Source organism: Gossypium raimondii, chromosome 13 (assembly GCF_025698545.1).
Source record: "Gossypium raimondii isolate GPD5lz chromosome 13, ASM2569854v1, whole genome shotgun sequence".
NCBI lineage: Eukaryota > Viridiplantae > Streptophyta > Magnoliopsida > Malvales > Malvaceae > Gossypium > Gossypium raimondii.
This window is the reverse complement of record NC_068577.1, coordinates 56,607,167-56,630,543: the sequence shown is the minus strand read 5'-3', so window position 1 is coordinate 56,630,543 and position 23,377 is coordinate 56,607,167. Positions and strand designations below refer to the sequence as shown.

The 23,377-nt window shown below is 32.1% G+C and overlaps 2 protein-coding genes across 3 annotated transcripts; one reads left to right on the top strand and one right to left on the bottom strand.

Annotated features, from left to right (window-relative positions):
• The first annotated feature begins 2,972 nt into the window (after positions 1 to 2,972).
• LOC105783778 (protein SMAX1-LIKE 4) lies at positions 2,973 to 6,595 on the top strand. Its single transcript, XM_012609423.2, has 3 exons — positions 2,973 to 4,499; positions 4,788 to 4,968; positions 5,072 to 6,595. Exons 1-3 carry the CDS (start codon positions 3,271 to 3,273, stop codon positions 6,428 to 6,430), a joined length of 2,769 nt encoding a protein of 922 aa, XP_012464877.1. The 5' UTR covers positions 2,973 to 3,270; the 3' UTR covers positions 6,431 to 6,595.
• A 4,922-nt stretch (positions 6,596 to 11,517) lies between these two features.
• LOC105783430 (protein TRANSPARENT TESTA 9) lies at positions 11,518 to 22,995 on the bottom strand. Of its 2 annotated transcripts, XM_012608878.2 has the most exons (21): positions 22,641 to 22,993; positions 21,855 to 21,906; positions 21,689 to 21,765; positions 21,475 to 21,608; positions 21,268 to 21,364; positions 21,069 to 21,126; positions 20,828 to 20,936; positions 20,586 to 20,709; positions 20,316 to 20,502; positions 19,835 to 20,160; positions 18,525 to 18,613; positions 18,382 to 18,452; positions 17,858 to 17,968; positions 15,567 to 15,626; positions 14,167 to 14,304; positions 13,705 to 13,810; positions 13,559 to 13,630; positions 13,397 to 13,452; positions 12,975 to 13,134; positions 12,667 to 12,833; positions 11,518 to 12,213 (listed from the first exon to the last, which is right to left on the bottom strand). In XM_012608878.2, the coding sequence occupies exons 1-21, from the start codon at positions 22,691 to 22,693 to the stop codon at positions 11,959 to 11,961; spliced, it is 2,502 nt and encodes an 833-aa protein (XP_012464332.1). In that variant the 5' UTR covers positions 22,694 to 22,993; the 3' UTR covers positions 11,518 to 11,958. The 2 variants fall into 2 exon arrangements, with proteins under 2 accessions (XP_012464332.1, XP_052482642.1); XM_052626682.1 differs by lacking the exon at positions 14,167 to 14,304 and having other exon boundaries at positions 22,641 to 22,995.
• Between the last annotated feature and the right edge of the window lie 382 nt (positions 22,996 to 23,377).

Sequence of the window (23,377 nt, the reverse complement as noted above, 5' to 3'; positions counted from 1 at the left end):
GGTACTTAGATTGGAAATTTTGGCTACTATCTTCAAAGTCGCGATACCAAGCCGTGGAAATCGCGACACCCAGTTGACATACTTTGAAAACTTTTAGTTTAGTCGTAGTTCAACCCCGAGATGGAATTGAGCTTTCGTAAGCTCATATATGACCCAAAAATGATTATATATATATATATATATTTTTTTACAATTGTAGTACTTATAAATTAATTATTAATGATGAAATTTGTTTGTAATTAATCGTAGTTGTTCTAGCAACAAATGCGACATCCTAAAGCTCAGACTCGACAATTGGGTCAAGCGTGGGTGTTCAATACACTTTTGAGGCATAAAATGGGATAAAATGATAGTTTAGGTACTGGTAAAAGTACCATGAAAGCCCTTATACTAGGAGTCGAATTGCATTTTTCCCCTTCTACTCAAAAAATAGGCAAATTAGTCCTTATACGTTAGATCAAAGAGCAAACTAGTCATTCTATAAAAATTCCTTTCATTTCTATTGTTAAAAATTGATCTATGTACATCAACATGAGGTATACGTGGCACACTACTTGATTATTCTGTCAGCCACGCTAGTTTTTAACAGTACAAAATGATGAAATTTTAACAGAGAGCATCAATTTTCTCTTTGATCTAACATATAGTGACTAATTTGCTCATTTTTTTAGTAGAGTGAAAAAATTGATACTTTTATTTTTGGGTATCACTTCTAACCAAAAAAAACTGAAAATAAAGTATAGTTTAAGGTCCAATTTTGTAAACGAAACTTAATCTCTTTTTTTTTTGTCTTTTTTTTTGCATTGAATGTGAAAGAAGTAAGAGGACGAAGATTAAGACGAAAGACTTAGAGAGAGAGCTGAAAAGAAACACCAATAAATCAACCAATATGCAGCATGCTTTTATTAGATGTCGTACACTTTTTAGAGATAAAACGAGACACAATGATAGTTTAAGTATCATTTTTATAAAAAAAAAAAAAAAAACTTTTCAAGTATCAAACTGAAAATTGAGTATGGTTTAAGGACCAAATTTGTAAATAAAACATAATATATATTTTTTGGCATCGAGGGTGAAGGAAGTGAGTAAAAAGACAAAGATTAGGACAAAAGGGTTATGAAGCATTGGAGAGAAGAGAGAGAGAGAGGAGCAATAATGCAATGTAGGATAGGAGACAGAGTGTTGCTTTTGGGGGTACTACTTGGGGAATAAAATGTTGTCTCGCTCTTTCTACAAGGATTGGCGTGAAGGTGAACAACAACAACAAACCCACCCTGCCTTTCTCTTTTGGATAAACACATTATTGAATGTACACTTTCACCTTTATATATTAATTTACAACATTATAATAATAAAAAGAGAGAATACTTACAATTACAACTTTTCTTTTCCTTCTTTCTCTAACTTTTTCCCTTTACTACTTTTTTTGAATTTCTCTGCCTTTGTTTGTCCATTCAAAGGAGGGAAAATGGAAAGAGAAGCAACTTCTCTCACTTCCTTTCTTTTTTTTTTAATTTTTGAAATGTGGGTCTTAGTTGGGTCTTTCCTTTTTCTTTTCTCCACTTTCTTTTATAAATGCATCCACTTTACCATCTTTATCTTTATTTCTACTATAGTCTTTCTCAATTAGTAATTACCATAATTACAATGTAGGTGGTAGATTAAAATTGAATCAATCAATTTTTTAAGGGGTTAAAATGCGATTATACCCTTTTTAAAGAGACCATCTCAAGGACAAGGTCACTCCTTCCCTTTGTATTTGCTCCTCCTATGTGATCTATTTAAAATTAGTGGTTTTGACCCTGATCCATCATCCCGAGTATTAAATTGAATAACTAATTAATCTGAATAAATCCGGTGAACAGTGGGATGAACTTGGCACTCCAACATTGATAAATTTGTTTTTTAATCTATTCAAATTTTATTATTCATTCCGACCTCCTAAAACAATTTTCTATTTCATCCCTAAACAACGAGAAATTATGTTATGGACCATTCCCACTACATTATTTATGGTCCCTATTCAATTATTTAATGATATTTCAGTAATTTTTTTTTCGTATCATTGACATATAATTTTAATAACTTTTTTATCCTGAAATAATATAATAAAAGAATCCGTAAAACAATTTCTCCTCAACCTCCAACGCATTTGATTATAATAACTATATGGTAACGTTTACGGAACAACCATCACCATGACTTAATCTACCAATGTTGTATACCAGAAACCATGGTATTAGCTAATTCTCAATTAATTTAGGCATGCTTAGCTAATTCTCAATGTATGTATATATAAATGTGCAGCACTGTGACTAGAGGAAAAAGGAAGATGGTTAAGATTGATCAGATCTTCTTTTGCAGCTTTTTCATCGTCTTGGGGTTGAAAAGAAAAAGAAAGAAAATTTATTTATTTATTATTATTTTATGATATGTTTTCATCATGCCATGAAAGTTTTACTACTCTCCATATGCATATAGACTTTGAGGATATTTTTTTGCGAGTCCCAACAAGTGCAGTGAATGTTTTGTATTAATCAAATAATCACTTTTTTGTTTTAATAAACCAAATCATTCCTTTGTTATTTATCTATTTATTTATTATCATGGGAAACCAAAACAAAGAAAATCTTAATTAGGGTTACCTTTAGGGTATTAAAAGATGGTGCAGTCTGTGTGTGTGTGTGTGAGAGAGAGAGAGAAAAGAAAGATAGGAAGTGGAATTGAAAAGCTAAAAAAAGCTGCCCTCAATTTTAAAAAGAACAAAAATGTGGGTGAATGTAATTGAAAGGTTAAATTTTATGTAAAATTGAAATAAAGTTAATATATTTATTTAATTTTTTTAATAGTATAAGGACTAAATTAAATATTTTCTTTTTAATTTCATTGCTACTAAATTTTCTTTTAAAAGTAGGTAAATATAGGGACTGAGTTTCGAATTTGTGAAGTGTATAAAGAACGAAGGGTTTGGTCTATTTGTGTTGTATATTGGTTCTAAAACTATACCATAAGCTCTTCTTTCCAAAAACTTTCAAAAAAATATATTTTTTGGTTCTTTGTTTTTCATTTTCAGATTCATATTTGTCTATTTTAAGCTTACAACAACTGGTTCATTTTGTTCTAAGCTTTTAAGAGGAAAACAAAGGCAAATAGGGGTGTGGGGGTGGTGAGTATATTGCATAAGAGAGGAAAGTTAGTGAAAAATTTTGAGAAGAGCACAAGTTTTTTTCATTTGGGGGGTGGTGTGGGGGGGTGGGTTTTAGCCAAGTGATGCGCTCAGGTGCCTGTACGGTTCAGCAGACCCTCACAGCAGAGGCTGCTTCAATATTGAAGCATTCTCTTAGCTTAGCCAGAAGGAGAGGCCATGCACAAGTGACTCCTCTTCATGTGGCTGCCACTTTGTTAAGCACAAGGGCTAGCCTATTAAGAAGGGCTTGTCTTAAATCACAGCAGCCTCAGTTATCTTCCTCACATCCACTTCAATGTAGAGCGCTTGAGCTTTGTTTCAATGTAGCTCTTAATAGGTTACCAACCGCACCAGGACCAATCCTTCATGTTCAACCTTCTTTATCAAATGCTTTAGTTGCTGCACTTAAAAGAGCACAAGCTCATCAAAGAAGGGGTTGTATTGAACAACAACAATCACAACAGCCTATACTCACCATTAAAGTTGAGTTAGAGCAGCTTATTATATCTATTCTTGATGATCCTAGTGTTAGTAGGGTTATGAGAGAAGCTGGTTTTTCAAGCACTGTTGTTAAAGCCAACATTGAAGATTCTTCTTCATCACCTTCATCTGTGTTTCAATGTTATAACACTACTTCTGGTTCTGGTGGTATTTTTTCTTCACCTTGTTCACCTTCTCAAACTCATTTCTTGTCTTATGAACAAAACCCATTTTTCTTTTCACCTTCAAAGAAACTTTTAACCAACTACATACCAGATTCAGCTTCTTTGAAACAAGACATCAAGTTGGTGTTTGAGGTTTTGTTAAGGAAGAACAAGAGGAGGAACAGTGTTATAGTTGGTGATTGTGTGTCTACAACTGAAAGTCTTGTGTCCGAACTAACATCAAGAGTTGAGAAAGGTGATGTTCCAGATGAAATGAAACATGTTCGGTTCCTTAAATTTTATTTCTCACCTATGTCTTTAAAGTTCATGAAAAGAGAGGATGTTGAGAAACATGTTTGTGATTTGAAAAGAAGAGTGGATTCCATTGTAGCAGAAGGTGGTGCTATTATTTATACAGGTGATTTAAAATGGACTGTTGTTGAAGAAGGTGAAATCAATGGTTACAATGCAGCTGATCATTTAGTTACTGAACTAGGAAGGTTGATTTCAGATTATTACATGTCAAACAAGGTCTGGTTAGTGGCAACTGCAAGTTACCAAACATATTTAAGGTGTCAAATGAGACAACCTCCACTTGAGGTTCAATGGGCACTTCAAGCTGTTTCTGTTCCTACAGGTGGACTTAGTTTAAGCCTCCATGCTTCCAGGTTTGTTCCTTTTCTCCATTAATATTCCTTATTCTTTTTGGTTCTTGTTTTTATCTTCTAGTTATGGTCTGTAAAAAGACATATGAATCATTGTCCATGCATTGTATTATTACCATGCTTTGTCGGATATAGCCGCGCGCTGCATAAAATCAAAAGAAAAAGTTAAAAAGTTTTCACGTTTGTCTTTTCTTTTTTTCCTTTTTATGCTTTCTTTATGTCTTTGCTGTCTCGTGTTTTGAAATTATTAATCTTCATGGACCATAATAAGAATAATCTTGATGTTTGCAGTTGCCATGATACAAAAATGGTGTTCAGTGAGATGGAAAAGAAGCAATTTGAGCATGAGAGACTTACATGTTGTGCTGAATGTAGTTCAAATTACGAGAAAGATGTACAGTCGTTTAAATCTAGTGGTGGCTTGCCACCATGGATGCATGTTCATGGTAGTAACAACAGTGACAGCCAAAAGGTAAGAAGAGTCTACAAGTTAAAACTCATTTTGGGTCTTTTCTTTTTTTTTTTTTTTTGGGGGGGGGGTGGTTTTAGAGCTTAATTGTGTCTGGTTTTTGTAGGATGAAATGGTTGAATTGAGGAGAAAATGGAACACATTATGTCACAGTTTACATAGAGGTAGATTGAACCAGAGCCAGTTGAGGTCCACCATGTACTACAACAACCAAGGCTATCCTTATGGTTCATCGTTCCCTTGGTGGCCTAGTCAAAGCAGTGGCTTAACCGATTCGGCTTCGATATCTTTCATCGATTCGAAGCCAAATTCGGTGCCGAGATTCAGAAGGCAAAACTCATGCACCATTGAGCTCAATTTTGGTAATGTATCACCAAACTTGGATTCATTTAAAAACACTGAGGATAAAGAGGTGAAGGTCACACTTGCTCTTGGTAGTGATTCTCCAAGGACAAGTACTGGATTGTGTGAGCTTTTGCAAGGCAACCTGCCATGGCAATCTGAGATTATAAGTTCGATAGCTGAAGCATTGATGGGTTCAAAAAAAGAGACTTGGTTATTAATTGAAGGGGATGACATGATTGGCAAAAGAAGATTAGCACGTGTTGTTGCAGAATATGTGTTGGGGTCACCTGATTTGCTGCTGTACATGGACATGAAACACAACAATGACACAACTCGATGTAATGAGAGGCTTAAGAGAGCATTTAGCAGGGATGAAAAGGTTGTGGTTATGGTGGAAAATGTTGACTTGGCTGATACACAGTGTTTAAAACTCCTAGCTGATAGATTTGAAGGTGGAGATGGTGGTGGTAGTAGCAGATCAATAATCATTTTAACCAAGTCCATATCTTCTAGCTTTGAGGAACATTATGCCAAAAAGGACAACATTGTCATCGAGATGAAGCTCAACATCAACGGCTCTGATACCAACAAGAGAAAACACGAATGGGGCGGTTCAAACAAGACCAAAACACCAAGAACCGAACCAAGTTCCCACATCCTTGACCTCAACATGAAAGCAGCTGATGATGATGAAGAAGAAGAAGCTAATGAAAGTGGTGAAGTTAGTGACTTGACGGCTGATCTCCATGTCGGGTTTCTAGAACTGATCCAAAAACGCTACATTCTCAACCAAACCGAAAGCCAACACAAGGAGATGAAAGAAGCTTTCATGGCCAAGTTCAAAAGGGTGGTAGAGGAGATATTTGGGGGTGAAAATAAGGTTAGTTTTAGTATTGAAGAGCGGGTACTGGAGGGGGTTTTAGTTGGTTCAAGTTATTTTGTGAATAGCTTATTTGAGAAATGGCTAAAAGACATTTTTCAAACAGGCTTACAAAATGTTAAAAAAAATGGAGGGGGAGGGGGTATAGATGAAATTAGATTAAGTTATGGGGGTATACTTGAAAAAGCAATGGAAAATGGATATATGGGGAGTTGCCTTCCCAAAAACATCCAAGTTTAGTTTCATGGAGTAAAAAATTTGGATTGGGGGGGTTTTCTTATGTAAAATTCCTGACAATACCCAAAATGACCATAATGTCAGTTTGTGTAACTTTCATAGGATGTGTTTTGTAATCTTTTTCTTTTATTTTCATTAATTTTCAGTTCCTTTTGTTTTTTTCTTAAAGCTAATAATTTAATTCTATCTCCAGATATCAATGAAATCATTGCATTATTGAAACCGTTAATTTAATCATTAAATGACATATAAATCTTGCATGATTATTGACACTCATCTCTTGGATGATCCATATAGGAACCTCATTCAGTCGCATCAAGACTACATTCTTTCCTCAGTGGAGAAAATTATCCCATTAAAGCCTAGTAGATAGGCCAGCTAGTTCTAAGTAAACATTATCTTTCCTTTTTTTGTATACTTGAGAGAGCGAAATGAGATTGTTTAGGATCAAACCCAAATTCTCGTGCCCATAACATAATGTTTTTACCGTTAAGGCTAAGAGATTGTTGACGTTCAAAAACCTATATATAAATTAACAACAACAAAAAAAGGATAATTTATATATAAACAAAAGAACATAAATTGCTTTTTTGGGTTAATTTATAGGCCTTTGATAAAGTTCCAAGACTTGGATTCCATAGTAGATAACAACTAACAAGTTTGGCATCATATAAAGAGATATAAAACAAAGAACATAATGATTACATTAGAAATTTAGAACCTTTCAAGTTGATGAATTTAATCATGATTAAGCTTTTCCATATTTAATTCCATAGCCCTTCTCTTTTATGTTCTTAGCAATAGTGAAGAACAAAAAGAAAGAAAATAATAATGTCTATGTACAATGATGAATGTTTTGATGATAAACACCTAGCCAACTATCTCTACAATTATTGGTGCTATTTATTTAAATTAACAACATTCATCATCACTTGTAATTTTATTTATTTATTTTGATTGAGGAAAACATACCAGATGTTGAATTTAAGTTTTAATGTCTCATAATAAATTGTCATTTTTTTAAAATAAAAAAACACCAATAATAAATCTTCTTAAGACCGATATTTTCAAGTATTGAGTCTGAATTCTCTCCTTAAAGTAACTTCTTAATATATGCAGACCGAGGGTAAAAGCACCTCTGAGATCTCAAAAAATGAGCAAATAAATTATTGTATGTTAGATCAAAGAGCAAACTAATCATTTTTGTTAAAATTCCAACCATTTTCACAGCTAAAAACTAGCGTGGCTGACAGATTTACCAAATAGTTACTCTTGGTCTATCACATGTGCCTCATTTTGACGTGCAATGATTGATTTTTAATAATAGAAATTGATGAAACTTTTCACAAAATAACCAATTTGCTCTTTGAATCTAATGTACATGAATTAATTTACTATTTTTTGAATAGAGAGAACAAAATACAATCTAACTTCTAATACAAATACCTCCCGATTAATATTTACCCAGAAACAACTTCTTAATACATATAGATTAAGGTGGGAAACTTTTGAAGAAAATATTATATTGATGAAAATTGTTAATAGATTCATTTGACTGTAATCAATGCTCATTTATAAGTTGATCATCATAAGTAACTCAAAAAGGAGCAACCCAAATTCATAAATATATAATATAAATAGGCAATCCCACTTTTGAAAATAATTTCATTAGCCCACACATTGCACCATTATTCTGACTTTTGAAGCAAATTCTGAAATCATCAAACGGCGGAAAGTGGGGCCACTCTTCCAATCATACATACTATCAAAACAGGGTTTTTAATAAATAGTGGGGTAAACTACGCTCAAGACCATTGAATTATTAGTAAATTTACATTTTAATCATTTCATTCCAAAATGTTACAGTCACCGAGCTATTCAAAAAATTTTATTTAATTCATTGGATAGTTAAGTTTTTTCTTTTAAAATCGGTATATGGTGGATACCCATCAACGAGTAGAAGAACCAGGCTGATCTAATGGTTAATGTCGGAGATCAAAGAAGGAAGTTATTTGGATTCCGGTTCACAGATTCGTGACGTTTAAAGTTGAAAAAAAATGGAACTGTAGAAGAGAAAGAGAATGAGAGCTTTTGACTGGTGCAGGTCATGCAACCACGATTTTAACAACCTAGTGACTTGAATGAAAACTTTTGAATAGTTTAATGACCATTTTGTAATTTTTGAAGTTAAGTGACTAAATTGTAAACTCACAAAAAGTTTAGTGATCTTGGGTGTAGTTCACCCTAATTATTAATAATAAATAATAATTTAAAAAGCTTTATTTTAGCACTTATTTGCTTTAGGAAAAGCTATCAAATAATGTGCTAGTATTGTACGAGGAAAAGTATCTTTGATAGGAAATGATGAATCTATTATACTAACTACACACATGTATATTTATATCATGAATAAATTAAATAGTAGTTGATTGGTAGACCCTTTAGAAATCAGAACAAATCTTCCTTGGATATTGATAAAGTTTAAATGTAAAAAGAAAAAAAAAAGATAAAACATTATCTAATTTTTTTTAGTGAATTACGGAAAGAGAGTAAAGTTTTAACAGCAACGTAACTAGCGCGATTCAAACTTAAATAACACTTAAAGTGGCGAACATCTTGATCATTAGACCAATATACGGGATTCGCGTTATCTAATACTTTTAAGTTTCATAGTATAATTGAACAAGAAAAAAGTTTTCTCTTGCATAATTGAACTTCCACAAAAAAGGAAATATTTTTGTTTCAGTTTTATTGGAAAGAAAATAATATATTAAAAATATTTTTGAGAACATAAAATATGTAAAATTAGAAATAATAAAATTTATTTTATTTTTTATTATTTTACTAATAATGCTTATTGAAAAGTTGAAAACAATAAATTTTTTATTTTTCAAATTTAATTAATGTTTTGACTCTAGTTCGTATTATATAAAATTTTCTATCTTCGTTCAAATCCATATGATTATAAATGGAGGATTTTTTTATATATATTTTATTTATCATTTTTTATTATAAGAAAATATGTATCGAACATGTTTTTCAAAAATAATAAATATTTTTAAAATAAAAATAATTTCAGAAGCCAAATGAAATTCGATATTTTGGCTCTCTGTTTATTTTCTTAAAGACCACGAAAAAAACCATTAGGATAGGCATTGGTCCATTTAGTTACAAACCCAAAAGCAACAATTAATATATATTGGAAATTTTTGGGTAACATATTATATTAAAAAAATGGGTTTCAACAAAAAGAAATATTGAGTTCCTCAAATTAGAGATTATCATGGGCCGGGCCTCAATAGATTTTAGGTCCATTTTTAGTTCGGATTTAATCTGATCTAAAAATAGGTTTAAAATTTTGTTTAAACTCGATCATGATAAAAAAGTTAAAATCTAAGCCCAACCATATTAATTTTTATATAAAAATAAATTTAAAAATATAATACATCAAATACACTAAAAAATTAAAATAAATGTTTCCCAACAATTTGAAAATAAATTTAAAAATTTATTTTATATTTAAATAACACTAAGATAGGTGCAACTTAGCAAGCAAATACCTCTAAAATAGTAACAAAATTAACAATAAAACAAAAGTTATACAATATCCAAACAATAACAACAAAATAGTAACAATATAATAGCGAAATGACGCCAAAACAATGACAAAACATCAACATTTTTTTTTTTGCAAATTCGAGTCAAACCGAGCTCAGACCAAAAAAACTTACCCAAGGCTTGGTCCATTTAAAAAATGAGCTCTTTTTTTGCTCAAACTCATTTTTCGGACCTATATTTTTGCCCAAATCCTCCCACTTTTCAGGCCAAATTTCGGACAGAGCCACTTGATCAGGTCTACCTCAAATCCCACATTATATAAATTATGCATGGCTTTTTATTTTTATTTTATAATCTTACCATGTGTAAATCCTATCAATTGATTATAGTTATAAGAATGTATTTAAAATTATAAATTTGTTTGTGCATTAAAGTGATTGATGCTGATTATAGTGTGATCCCCATTGCAACTATAATCGTAACCTTAAAAAATAAGCTCGTTTTAACCAAACTCATTTCTCAATTTTATAATTATCCTCTATTTTATTTGTAAGTATCGAGTAATTTCTATAGTATTAAAATTAACTTGTGTAACTTTAATTTTTCTTAAAATATAAAAAAATTAAATACTAAATAAAAACAGGTTTTAAAAATGAGAAACCGGAACATCATAGACAAACTGAAGAGATTTCAGTCATCCATGGACGCTACCAAGTATTAAAACCCATTTTTTTTATCAAATTTCAATTATTAATTAACGTTGTTTTACATAAAAACCATTTTGTATGCTAATAAAATGTTGACATCCCTATATATTAACCTAAGAATAATCATCATCATAATTCCGACCATGATTCATGCTTGGTTAATTATTTTTACTATTTTGAAGGTTACGATATCTTCTCAGTTTCCATATTTTTTATAAATTTACATTTAGTCTTCATATTTTTATTATTAAAACTTTAACCCTTCTATTTTTTTTTAATTTAAGTCTAGTAATTAACAATGTTAAAATTTTTATATTAAATTTATCGATCTAACATTCTAAAATTTAAAAAGCAATCACTCATCAATCATGTGATAAAAAAATGATATTGTAATAAATTTGAATTTAACAAAAAATTTAACAATTCTTCAAATTTACATCAGCATTTTAAATAGAACAAAATATTTACTCTAACCAATGGCATTTTAAACATTGAAGTAAAAATTATGTCAAAAATTAAAATATAGAAATTAAATCTCAAAATTGAGTATATTACCCAAATTAAAATTTAACCATTTTATATAATCTAAAAATAGCATAACCAAAATTGAAATTTAACCATTACTATTAATGTAAAAAGAAAAACATTTTCAATAGAACAAAATATTTACTCTAACCTTACGCCTTCCTTTTTATATATAGTAGTATAGTATAGATAATTTATTTTAAATTTAAAGTTTAAAATTATGTATAAGTGATTACACATAACATGATCAAATATGCAATATCCAAATCTGATAAAATTCAAATCCGAAATGACTGAAACTTAAAAACAATCAAAAGAAATGCACAATGGCTTTTACATCTATGAAGTAGCAAAATGTACATGGATGTTACATAACTTACAAAATTAGGAGGCAGGGAGTAGGGTAGGAAAATGCCCAAGCTTAAGAATGAACCATAAAAAATTATTTAAAAAGAGGATGCCAAATAAAAAGAAGGCAAAACTAATATATATATATATATCAAATAAGGGATATAGGATATAGCTTAGCTATAGCTAGTTAAACCAAGAATGGCACTAAATCTAGGGACTGGGGGACCTAATCTACACCATATACAAAAGGATGTAATTGTAAAAGGAAATAAACTCTCTCACCTAAAAAAAACATGAACCTCAAAGCAGGATGGTAACAATGGGTATTTTCAACTTTTGAGCAAAGTGTACTCAAAGAAGGTATTTGGAAAATAAAAGAGTTGGAGAATCTTACAGTTCAAGGTCAAGAACTGGTTTTAGTCTTCTCTCCACTTCCATGTTTTGTAGATTGATCTCCTCCAGGATCATAGATAAAGCGGTTTTGCAAGATTCATCGTCTCTGAAAGCTAAGGTCCATCTCCCGTCGACTAGAGATTTTATCCTTGTTTCACCGGGTGTGCCGGATTTAGGAGCATCCAAGAAGGGTAATGTTGATGGACGGATACGTAAGTGTAGCCATCTTGCATGCTTATCATCTATTCTGGGCTGGAAGATTTTGAAGGCAAAATGTATGAATGACATGGTATTCTACCTCAATATTCAAATCCTAAACAACCAAAAGTTGGATTACTTTGGCCTTTGGGTTTCACACCACTTGAGTTTGGTTGATGCCTTTCTTAGCTAAATTCGGATCGAGTTCATTTTTTATGTATTAAGACTCAAACTAAGTTTCAAGCTAGTTTCAAATTTAGGTTGGCGCTCGAATTTATGGTACAGGTTGATTCGGGTCTGGGTCAAGTTTGATTTGTTTTGGTTGGGCAGGTATTCTGTGCTAGGTTTTGCCAGCTCTAGACATGAACTATAAAATGTACCAAGAACAACCTCAAGTCCTTCCCAGTTCCCACTCTCACTAGCACATGCATAAACATTTAATCAAGTGCATACAAGTTCTGCGGCATTTAGTATGAAATAAGCAACAGAATATATAGCTGAGCTTACATTTGTACCAGCCAATGGTGCAGCAACACGAACTATTCCATAATTCTGCTTCAATGGTAACTCTTCAGCAAGAAGAACCCATCCTAATGTGCCCACAGAAACTGCTAGAAAGTGGAAATGACGTTCTTTGCCCCTTTCAAATGCAATTCGACAAGGCAGCGCATGAACTGCAATGGCAGTGACCAGAATTAGGGTATGAGAAATCTCAATTGCTAACAAGTGACCAATTTTCTGTAAAGAATAAACACAGTGCATCACAAACACACATAATTACTGATAGAGCCAGCAGTACAAGAGACAGAACAGACCAAATTTTACTTCAGTGCCTGGCTTTGGACCTGAAACATCCAGACCAGCTGCCCTGGCACGGGATATTTCTGGGATATCAATTTGTGGCTGGATAGGAGGCTGTTCAGGCAAAGTCCTACCGAGGGAGAAAATTTGAAGTTGATGAAGCAGCACAAATACCTAATATAGAAAGGTTAGAAATATTTGCAACCTAATGCTATAAAGCAATGCTGAAGGAATAAAAAGGCTAAACTACTAGTATTGTGATTAAAATATTAATGCAAAGGTCCCGTTCTCTTCCCTTGTTTATTATTCATATGCATGTATTTTTATATCAGCTCGGGAAAGCAAAAGAAAATGACATTTCTATAGTAGTAACACTAAAGATCATATATGCCGTAGTATTTACAGTTTTATCTATAGAGAAAGCGAATATACAAACCTTTACCAATTCACTCATCCTCTCACCAGCAGTGAAGGATGACTCAGCAGGAATATCTGTACATACAACAAAGAATATTCCACATTCAAGGAAAAATAAAAGAAACAAAGTTCAGAAAAATTATTCAAAACCATCCAATTTTCGGAGAACAGTTAATCCTACCTTCACAATTCAATTTCTGAAATGGCAAAAGAATGCACTTGGGCTCCTTTCGAGGGGATGAAGCCTCAATAGCTACAATAAAGTACTTTAGTAAAAAACTTAACCACCAAATCACTATTTACAGCATTAACTTCTTAGAAGACTACCTCTTTTGCATTTTTTCCACTGATCACAAAGCACCGTTATAAGTAGATCGACCCAAATCCCTTTAGTCTCCTGTACAAGAGCACTTCTGCAGTTCCTATATGAGTCCTGCACATGATAAGAATGTTCATTAGTAGCACATACTGAAAAGAAATCTTACAATGTAGTAAATAAGTCAAGTGAGTACATTGAAGATGGTTGAGGAGGATGCTAAAGTGTTGGTAATTTTTCTTAAGTGTAGGTCTATATGATTTGTATATACATGTATATATACATATATGTGAACATATGCAGTTTATAAATGAAACGAAACATAATTTTTCCAAGTTCCAATTTATCATACACTAGTAATGTCATATCATAAAAGTTTGATATAAACAAAACCATCAGAATAACATTCCTTAAATTTGAGGCTGCAATATGATTCCTACTATATCTTGTATATTCGGAGAGATATTACTCACTTTCAACAATTTAAGATGATGGCTTTTGAACTCCGCCTCACTATAAGGAAGCAATTGTCGCAAAAGCCAACCACCATCCCATAAAATTTCTGTAGATATATCTGATCGACAAAGAAGTTTGACCAATGCATCAAGGACCTACAATAAAAATTAAACTTCAAATATGATTTTCATATCACTGAAGATAAATTCCTATTTAGACTTTTATTCCATTTATTACTACTTTTCCCAAAAAAATTATTATTAAAGTAAAAATATGGATGGTCAAGGTGGGGATGGACTTGAATTATGAAAATGTTTCTACATATAATTATATCTTTGCTTTTTGAATACTCTATACATAATATGTAATTTTGTTCACATTACTTTTCATCCAATTGAATCATAATTTTTTGTTGTTAGTTAGTAGCCATATATGTTTATGCAATTATCAGGATGGATTAATGCAATCTTCATTTGTACATTATCAATTAGATGTTGAGAATATTGTGATTGTTTGAAATTTTTTAAAAAAACTTCAAGAAATTTTCATTATTAATACAAGTGTGGATGAGTTAATGCTACAATTGGTACATTTCTTAGTTAACTTTACTATATATTTGTAAACTATTAACCACCAGTGTAAGTTTAGGCAATTACAATGATGGATTAATGAAGTGTTGTTGAAACAACACTTTAATGAATAAATTGGTTGCTTAATGGTCCAGATGTTTTGAATCTCAAATTGGATTCTTTGGAATCAAAATACTAAAAGAAACCTTTTTAGAAAATTATGTAGAGTGTAGTCGAGACAATGCTATAAAGGATACATTAATTAGGTAACTCTCATTGGTAGACAGGATCATGCTTAAATTAGTGACCACTAAATTAAGGGATCCATTTATCATTTGACATTTTCTTGGTACAATGTTACCACTCTATCCTAAGTTTTGATGCAATCTCATTTGACCGTTGATGTTAAGCATTTCTTTAATATATATATATATCAACAAATTGATGGTTGAATGAAATTAAACAAACAAAAAAAAGTGACATCAAAAGAGGAAAACAAATCTTTTTATATATTTTCGACAAATAGTTTATGCATTTTAATGTTAACATATGTCAATCTATAAATTTCTTTACAAATATAAAATATATATTTCTGAAAACACTTAGTAGCGTTTTAGCATTTCTTTTATTAAAAAAAACAGATCACTTCCACTTCTATTTAATCATTGATATTATCCTTAATTAACATTTGGAAATTAATTATAATTTTATTTTTTCACATAATAAAAACTAGCAGAATATTCCTTTTTCTTCAAGTAATGATAGAATTGACCAAAATCTGGGATAAAGTGTATAAAGAAATACAGGGTGAACAACTCATAGCCCCTAATTCAGTGGAATGAAAATACCTGGTTTCTACGTATACGAGGGCTTGCTGCTGCTCCCCCAATAGACACTCCATATTGTTCCTATTAACCAATGAAGGAAGAGGAAATTACACAAAATTCATACCATTGGTTAGAAACATAAGTTCTTTCCCCCTAAAATATAGAGCAAGAAGCAGCAATGAATGAACCAAGTCCATCTCTTAAAGCTTAAAGCCAAAAAGATTTCAAACTAGATAGCCTTTTACCTAAACTCAAATGCCAGAACTTACGTGATGACAGGTAGAGTATTATAGTTATCAATCATTATGAAAATTGTGGTTACAGCTATCAGTTCAATGAGAAACATCACAAATTTAATGCAATTACAGATGTCAATTAGTTACAGACATTAAAGGTTAGAAAATAAAGTAAATCTACGAAGAAATAAGGGATGAAAAGATCTGAAATTGGAGACAACTTGGCAAATAAAAGAGAACTACAAGGTAACTTTTAAATAGCAAAGAAAAGAGTTGACACCCTATTCTGATTTTTAAGTCGTAAAATAATCAAAACCAAAACTTAAGGATAGACATTCAAGAAAAAGGTGTGAAGCTGATTGATTCTTAGCTCGATTGGCATGGGCATTGTTGCCAATGCAGGAGGACGTGGGTTCGAGTGCGCTGAAGTGCATTATTCTCTTATTTATGGGTTAGGGAGGGGCTATAGGTGTTCTAGGCATTGTGTCAAAAAGAGCAAATATGATCAAAACCTATAATGAGATTATTCAAAAATTAAAAAAAATAAATAAATAAAGGTGTGTGAATGGACAAGATTTTCATAAAATACAGCACTAAATGCTCCATGAGATAAAAACTACATACTTCATGACTGTCTTTGCTTTCATTTTCTTTCTCATATATTTTTACCTTTTTGTCAACATCAGTATTCAGCAAGCACTGAACCTATTACAATGATCCACGGTAATGTTAGATCTTGATTCATCCAACAATCTAGCCCTAAGTTTGGTCTGTTAACTGTTATTAAAAGGTGCAAGATGCACTCCAGACCCTAGGACCCTTCTAGACTGCAAGGGTAAAGGGGGGGGAGGGGGGGGAGGGGGAAGCACTCACTTGAATAAAGTCACTAATTTCTAAGAGTTCACCTCTTTAATTGCCTAAGTATAGCATTTCTGTAATTAATTTCTAAGAGTTTGCCTCTTTAATTGCCTAAGTATAGCATTTTTGTAATTTAACTTAAGTCACCCACAAACACTCGCTCACTTTCTCATTCTACTGAAAATGCACCATCACGATTACACATTTCTACACATTAATCAAACTTTCATTAAAGCCAGTCAAGATGTTACAATTAATTACATCATCAAGCGGCCATTTTCTTTATCATCAATTTGTTATCAAGCTATTTTCCTCATATTTCATCATTGCATTAATTCAATGGAATATTAACATTATGAAAAACCCATCTCCACAATAGGTAAATGAATCTGAGTCAAAGATGCTATTATTTCAATTTTGCTGAGAATGGCAATTATTTTATTCCTAATACCACAATTACCACAATGATTGGGCATAGACTCAATTTAAGGATTTTGTACTTTAATTTAGAGAGTTTAGGAAGTTTGGATGGCTTTGCCAATGCTTTCAAACACAAAACACTCTAAAAACAGTAAGTAGAACCTATATCTCATGAGTCAAGAAATATTTGAAGCTATCTTTGAAAAATCAAATGTTAAGAAGCTGGAAGTAAAGCTAAAGAACCATAGCCACGAAGTAAAGCTAAAAAATCAAATGTTAAGAAGCTAGAAGTGAAGTTAAAACAAATAACCACATTTTCCAACTAAAAAGAAAAAATTTGTGCAAATCAAAAAGGGGGGGGGGGGGAATATTCGATGTAGCCCCTAACTATACCCCATCCTGTTGTGTGATACTCAGAAAAATTTTCTCAATTTCATGTCTATAGTTTGAGACTGACAAACTCGTTACTCTAACACCTAACAGAAGTGTGACATGTCATTTTTCACTCAATGAATTGCTAACATGTGACAACAAAATCCATGTCACCCTCTTCACACATTCATTACATATGGAGAAAAAGAGAAAAAAAAAAGAAGTTTAAAAATGATTTAAAAATCTGCAAGAATAAAAAATTTTAGAAATTTTCAAAAACCATTATAATTTGTTTTTTGCATGAAGTGATAAATGAATTAACAGAACACAGAGAAAGAAAATAGTTCACTTTATCTACTTTTTTTCAGCACTCCTTTTCACTTTCTTTTAGGGGGAATATAGGAAGATAAAGAGAGAGAACAATACCTTCAACTTTTTTAAATATCCATCAAGCTCAGAACTAATACTATCTCTTGCGGAGCCACTTTCAAAAGAAAAAAGATGCTCTTCACCTGAGCCCTCACCTACCAAAGCTTGCTGCCCAAATTTAAGACAAAAGGTTCTACGATTCAATCACTTAGATAAAGGTAGAAGAATTTCCTAAAAAAGAAATAAGGTACAGAATGACAAACAAATATGTCTCCAAGTTTTTATTTTACTCTTAAGCATCCATTCATAGGTATTAAATTAATCTTCACGAATTTTTTTTTTCAAAAATACTTGCACCTGGTTAAGCTGTCCATGCATACGAGACATTACTAGACTCACTAGGGAGCACTGAAATAGAGCTTATGATTATGGACCATCTGACCATCCTTGAGGAGTATTGAACTATAAGTCACTGATGAGTTTTCAAGAAAAAACCCAAGGAAACTAAGCAAATATTTTAGAAATCAGATGCTAAGAACCCACTATTCCCACTGAAGACAATGACTGACATTAAAACTTACCAGCAAGAGTTTTTTGTGCTGTTTGCGCTGAGGAAGAATACCAAGACCATCTAGCATTGATTCATCCAATTCTACAATGTAAATATTCATTAAGAAAATAGCAATAGAAAACAGCTAAGTGACACAAACTTCATCATTATTACCCTTGGTTTGCAACAATGTAGCCAACACACTCAAAGAACCCAGGGCTCGTGCATCATCTCCATCAGTGACATAGGAAAGCAAAGTCTCCCTAAGACACAGCATGTATGCAAGTTCACAATTAGACCATGTACAACACAAACAGTTATGCATGAAGAACAACCTACTGATAGTCGCCATCAGTCATCTACATTAAGAGTAATCGCTGCCATTCACCAAAGGAACATATATTTTCATATTTAACTGAATACAAAACTTAATTGTACAGCTGATTTGGCTATGCTATCACGTTTTTAAGCTGCAACCACTTGTGTATCTTAACATCTAACAAATCTTAGAATTCACGGCACAACACAAAAAAGGAAATCATTATGTTTTCCCCCCATTTTCTGTTATTCTAGGTCTGACAGGTATAGGGTTACAGATCTTCTCTGTGTTAAAACTTAAGAAACTATATAGCGCTTCACCTTCGAACTTTAATTCAAATATGTATTTTAAATAGTTATAAATTCCCATAAGATCATTTTTGTTTTTGTTAGGGTTTATGATTTAAGTGTAATACCTAAAAGTATCTGAGCTATCAGGCCAAAATATGCTTAGAACCTCAGCAACTTATTTAAATCTAGATACAACGGCTTCTCTCCTTCATCTTTCAAGGTGAAAGTTTCAGAACAACACTTAACAGGCTCATCAACTATTGGAGCAGTGTACCAACCTAAGCTGCATAGTTACTTCAATTTAAGATTCTTATTCTTTGAAATTTATGCTACTTCCTTTTATTTGATAAAAATCTTCACCCATAAATGGAAATTAGAGTTCAAGCAGAGTGAACTATGAAATTGAACAAAAACCAAAAAGCATAAAAGTTTATATCATAATAATTACGTACAATTAAGCTGAAGTATCACAGAAAATAACTTAGACTAAAATTTCAAGATAAAAGAACCATTGTTCCAACCCTGTAAAGGCAGAAGTATAACAAACTCAAAGTCATGATGCTAGTACAGAAGCCACTAACCAAAATTATATTACCTGATCATTATATCAGGATGTAAAATTAAAGACCAAGTTCAAAAGGCAAACATATTCTATACTTTATCAATATATATACGCATATATATCTCCAGAAATGATAAAAGATTTACGTAAAAGAACTACAACAAGAGCTAATAAAAATTTTGACCTTAGGATTGGAATTATCTACTGTGTATATATTGTTAATAAAAGTTTAAAATAATAAAAAAAACAGAGCAGGAAATGTAAAGCCCATATGCATGAGCAATTGGCTGTAATTAATAAACACATATTTTACCTCAAAGACAAATGTGAACAGGAAAAATCCCTCTCTGCAATAATGCCTCCAGGATGAACCTGTGAAGACGTAGCCTTGTTTGGTATATCAACACATAATTGTCCAGCATTCACCAGAGTAACACTATCAACTAATGGTTCTTCACTTTCATTTGCGCAATTATTTCCAGAAACATAGCCATTGATTTTAACTTCAGAATTTGCAGCAAAAGTCTCTAGTGGATATAAAAGAGCTGCAGCAATGGTGTTTGCCAGATCCTTGATTTTAACGATGCGCAAGATGCAACAGAGTAGGTACAAAGAAGTGACTGCACCAATCTTCAAGTTCTACATTAAGAGGGGAACAAAAATTAAACAGGCAGCGTAAGTATAAGTCAAGGGTCAACTTTCAAATCATAACCAGCCCAACAACCAGTTTTTGGTCCTTTTTTTCTTTCCCTTTTCCTCTTTTTTCATTACAGAATCCAGAATGAAGATCATACACTGTCAGCATCTATTTGAAGAGCCGGAAACAGCAATGGAAGTATCAAAAGCTGCAAAATGTTGTCTGTTATTAAACTCCCAACAACAGGAATCCCAGCAGAGATAACATCACTAAAATAGTAGAGATTGTCCTCAATTTCATCCACTTTAGCAAGCATCGCAGAAACAGACTCCGAGCATGGGTTTCTGTCTTAGCCATAAAACCTATCATGTTAGGAAATAAAAAGGATTCTGTTGTTTCACAATAAGATTGTTACTCAGACACTTACTTTGGACGTTCAGAAAACAACTTGCTTAAATTGATGCACTGATCCCGGAAAAATGAGACCAAGTTTGAAAAATAATCAGAATGAGGGGCACTGGCAATGAACTTATTGACAAATTCATCTCCGACTGAACCAAAAAAGATGCATCAGAATATAAATTTATTTGTACCAACAGAAATGTATTTAGAATGGTATAAAAAGGAAATGAAAGGGCAATGAACAAAAATAGAAAAATGGAAACCAACCATGATAAACATTCAGTGTTATAGCACGCACTGCTGTGCGAACCATGCTTTCTTCATGAAAAGCAAACCGTATTGCCTCAACATACAACGGGAAGGAAACAACTTCTTCCTAGAAAAAAAATGACAAATAGAAGAAGTCATTCAACAGGCGGCAGTTTTTAGCGAGGGCTAAAAAATGAGTAATAAAGAAATAATTTTTACAGGGAAACAAATTCCATACATAAAAGAGAGGAACACTTACACCTTGAGTCTTTAAAAGCAGAGAAATTGTGTTCTTGTTTAACTTTCCACTTATTGCTCTAGAAAAGCCCAGAATGACAGTTGAAATACCAATGTTAAAAAAATGCTTTCAAGACTTAAATTGGTTAAGAAATTAACAAAAAATAACATATAGAAGTCACCTATAGTGATAAGGACTGCTAAAAGAAAAGAAAACAAACCTTAAGAATGATATATAGTAAGAAAGTAGCTCTTCATTGCGGAAGTCAAATGAATAAGTTATTAGGTAGTTAACATGTTCATTACTGAACATATAGTCTGCAAAAATTTCACAAGGAAGATCAATAAAATCGTCCAACAGTGTTAGAATCAACTAAAAAGACCAAGGAACTGCAAATTTTGGTTTTTTTCTTCAACAACCAACTTACATATGGCATGTTCTCTTCTTAGGTTCTGAATCAAAATGCTTATTGTTTGAAGTAACTGAAGAGAAACTGTCACAGTTTTGCTAATTTTCAGTATACGTATGAACTCTCCCATGACTTGCTTCTCCATGAAAAACCTGCAGGGAGAATGTACGACATAAAAGTGCTGAAACCAGAAACATGAATCATATAGGTAGTAAGCGTGAAGAAACCTTACTCGAAAAAGGAAGAATCATGTTGATCACCATATGTCAACAACTCCGCAATAGATCTCAATGCCTCAATAACGAAATCCTTCATAACGGATAAAAATATGATGGCAGATGATACAAGGCAAATGACAACTGCAGTAATAACAATAGTATGAAGTATGATTCTATTACCTTATTAACATCATTAACAATTTGAACTTTCTGCAACTGGTTCGTTAAATATCTGCACACCAGGAAACACAGCAATTAATCTAAAAGCACGATTTCAAATTCAAAGATACAAAAGTCCAACCCACATTTCCGGAGCAATTAAGCTGCTCTTCAACTTTTGTCTTGGAAACATGATTATATTCATTAGTTACGAAGCTCTAACAACTATTGATTTAAGGTGTCCAACAGCTAAGGTTCAACCAGAAAAATATTACATGCTTGTTCAAGGAATTCCAAGGCAACATTTCAGTATCATCAAAGCTATATGAATCTTACCAATATAAACGAAATTAAAATAAATAAATAAATAAATTTGACTTCCACACGGGGAATCATTGCGCATACTATTCAATATTCATGTAACATTTCACATTTAATTCACTGTTAGATAGTCAACTTCACCGCGTGCTTTTTTTTTCTATAAAATTAATATAAAAAGCATAAGCAATTTGAAACACAATAGTTCCAGTGAGAAGTAAAATTTATTCAAGTTTTTTATATTTACAGAACTTACACAAGTTTATACTACTGAGAAAAACCGAAGCTTCACAATCAATTTCTACAGTTAAAGTTTCACAGCAGCACTGACGAGAAATTACCGAACTCAAATTCAAATTTATCAACAATACGAACTTAAATTGTTGAAGACGAACAGAGAAAATCCCCAAAATTACAAAAAAAAAAATAAAAGAGAGAGAGAATAATTCAAACGATTGACAAAAAAAAAACAATAAAATAAAATAAAACCTGAGTTCGTCTAAGGAGAATCGATCTCTGGATCTCCAAAAGGAAAACCACATGATTGGTTCCTCAAACTTGAGAATTTGGCTCAACACGATTCATTCTTGCTCCGCTGTGCAAATTTTATTCTCCACTAATAATTCCAATAAAATTTTGCTTCAATTTCCTCAACTTTGATCAAAATAAACTTCAATGGATCTCGATCGAAGAGAAGTTGAGTCAGAAAATCAAGAAAAATAATTTTTTTTTTAAAAACACACACACAGTTTTTTTGGTGTAATTCCTTGCACAAAAGTGGAATAGAAATTAAAAATATGCAGGTGGTTTGAGATTAATAATTATTATTACGAGTTTTTTTTAACCTTTTGGCTAGAAAAGCCGAGAAAGCCTTTGATGAAGTGAAGGTGGAGCTAGCATTCGATATGGGTTACGAGTCGGGTCAAACAAGTACCGGGTGAACCAGGCCCAATAATTTATTGGGTTTATCTTTCGGTTCTCAATTTTCCAATTGAATCCCGCAAAAGAATGAAAGCTGAACAAGTAATGAGATAATGAAACAGGTAAACTTTATTAAACCATTAGTAAATTTACGTTTTGGTTACTCAACTTCAAAAAGTTACAAAATTATTACTTAACTATTCTAATATTTATATTTAAATTACTGAATTATTCAAAAAAATTTACTTAAGTCACTCGGTTGTTAAGGTTTTCTTTTTGTAAGTTTGGTTAGCGAGCACTAAGTG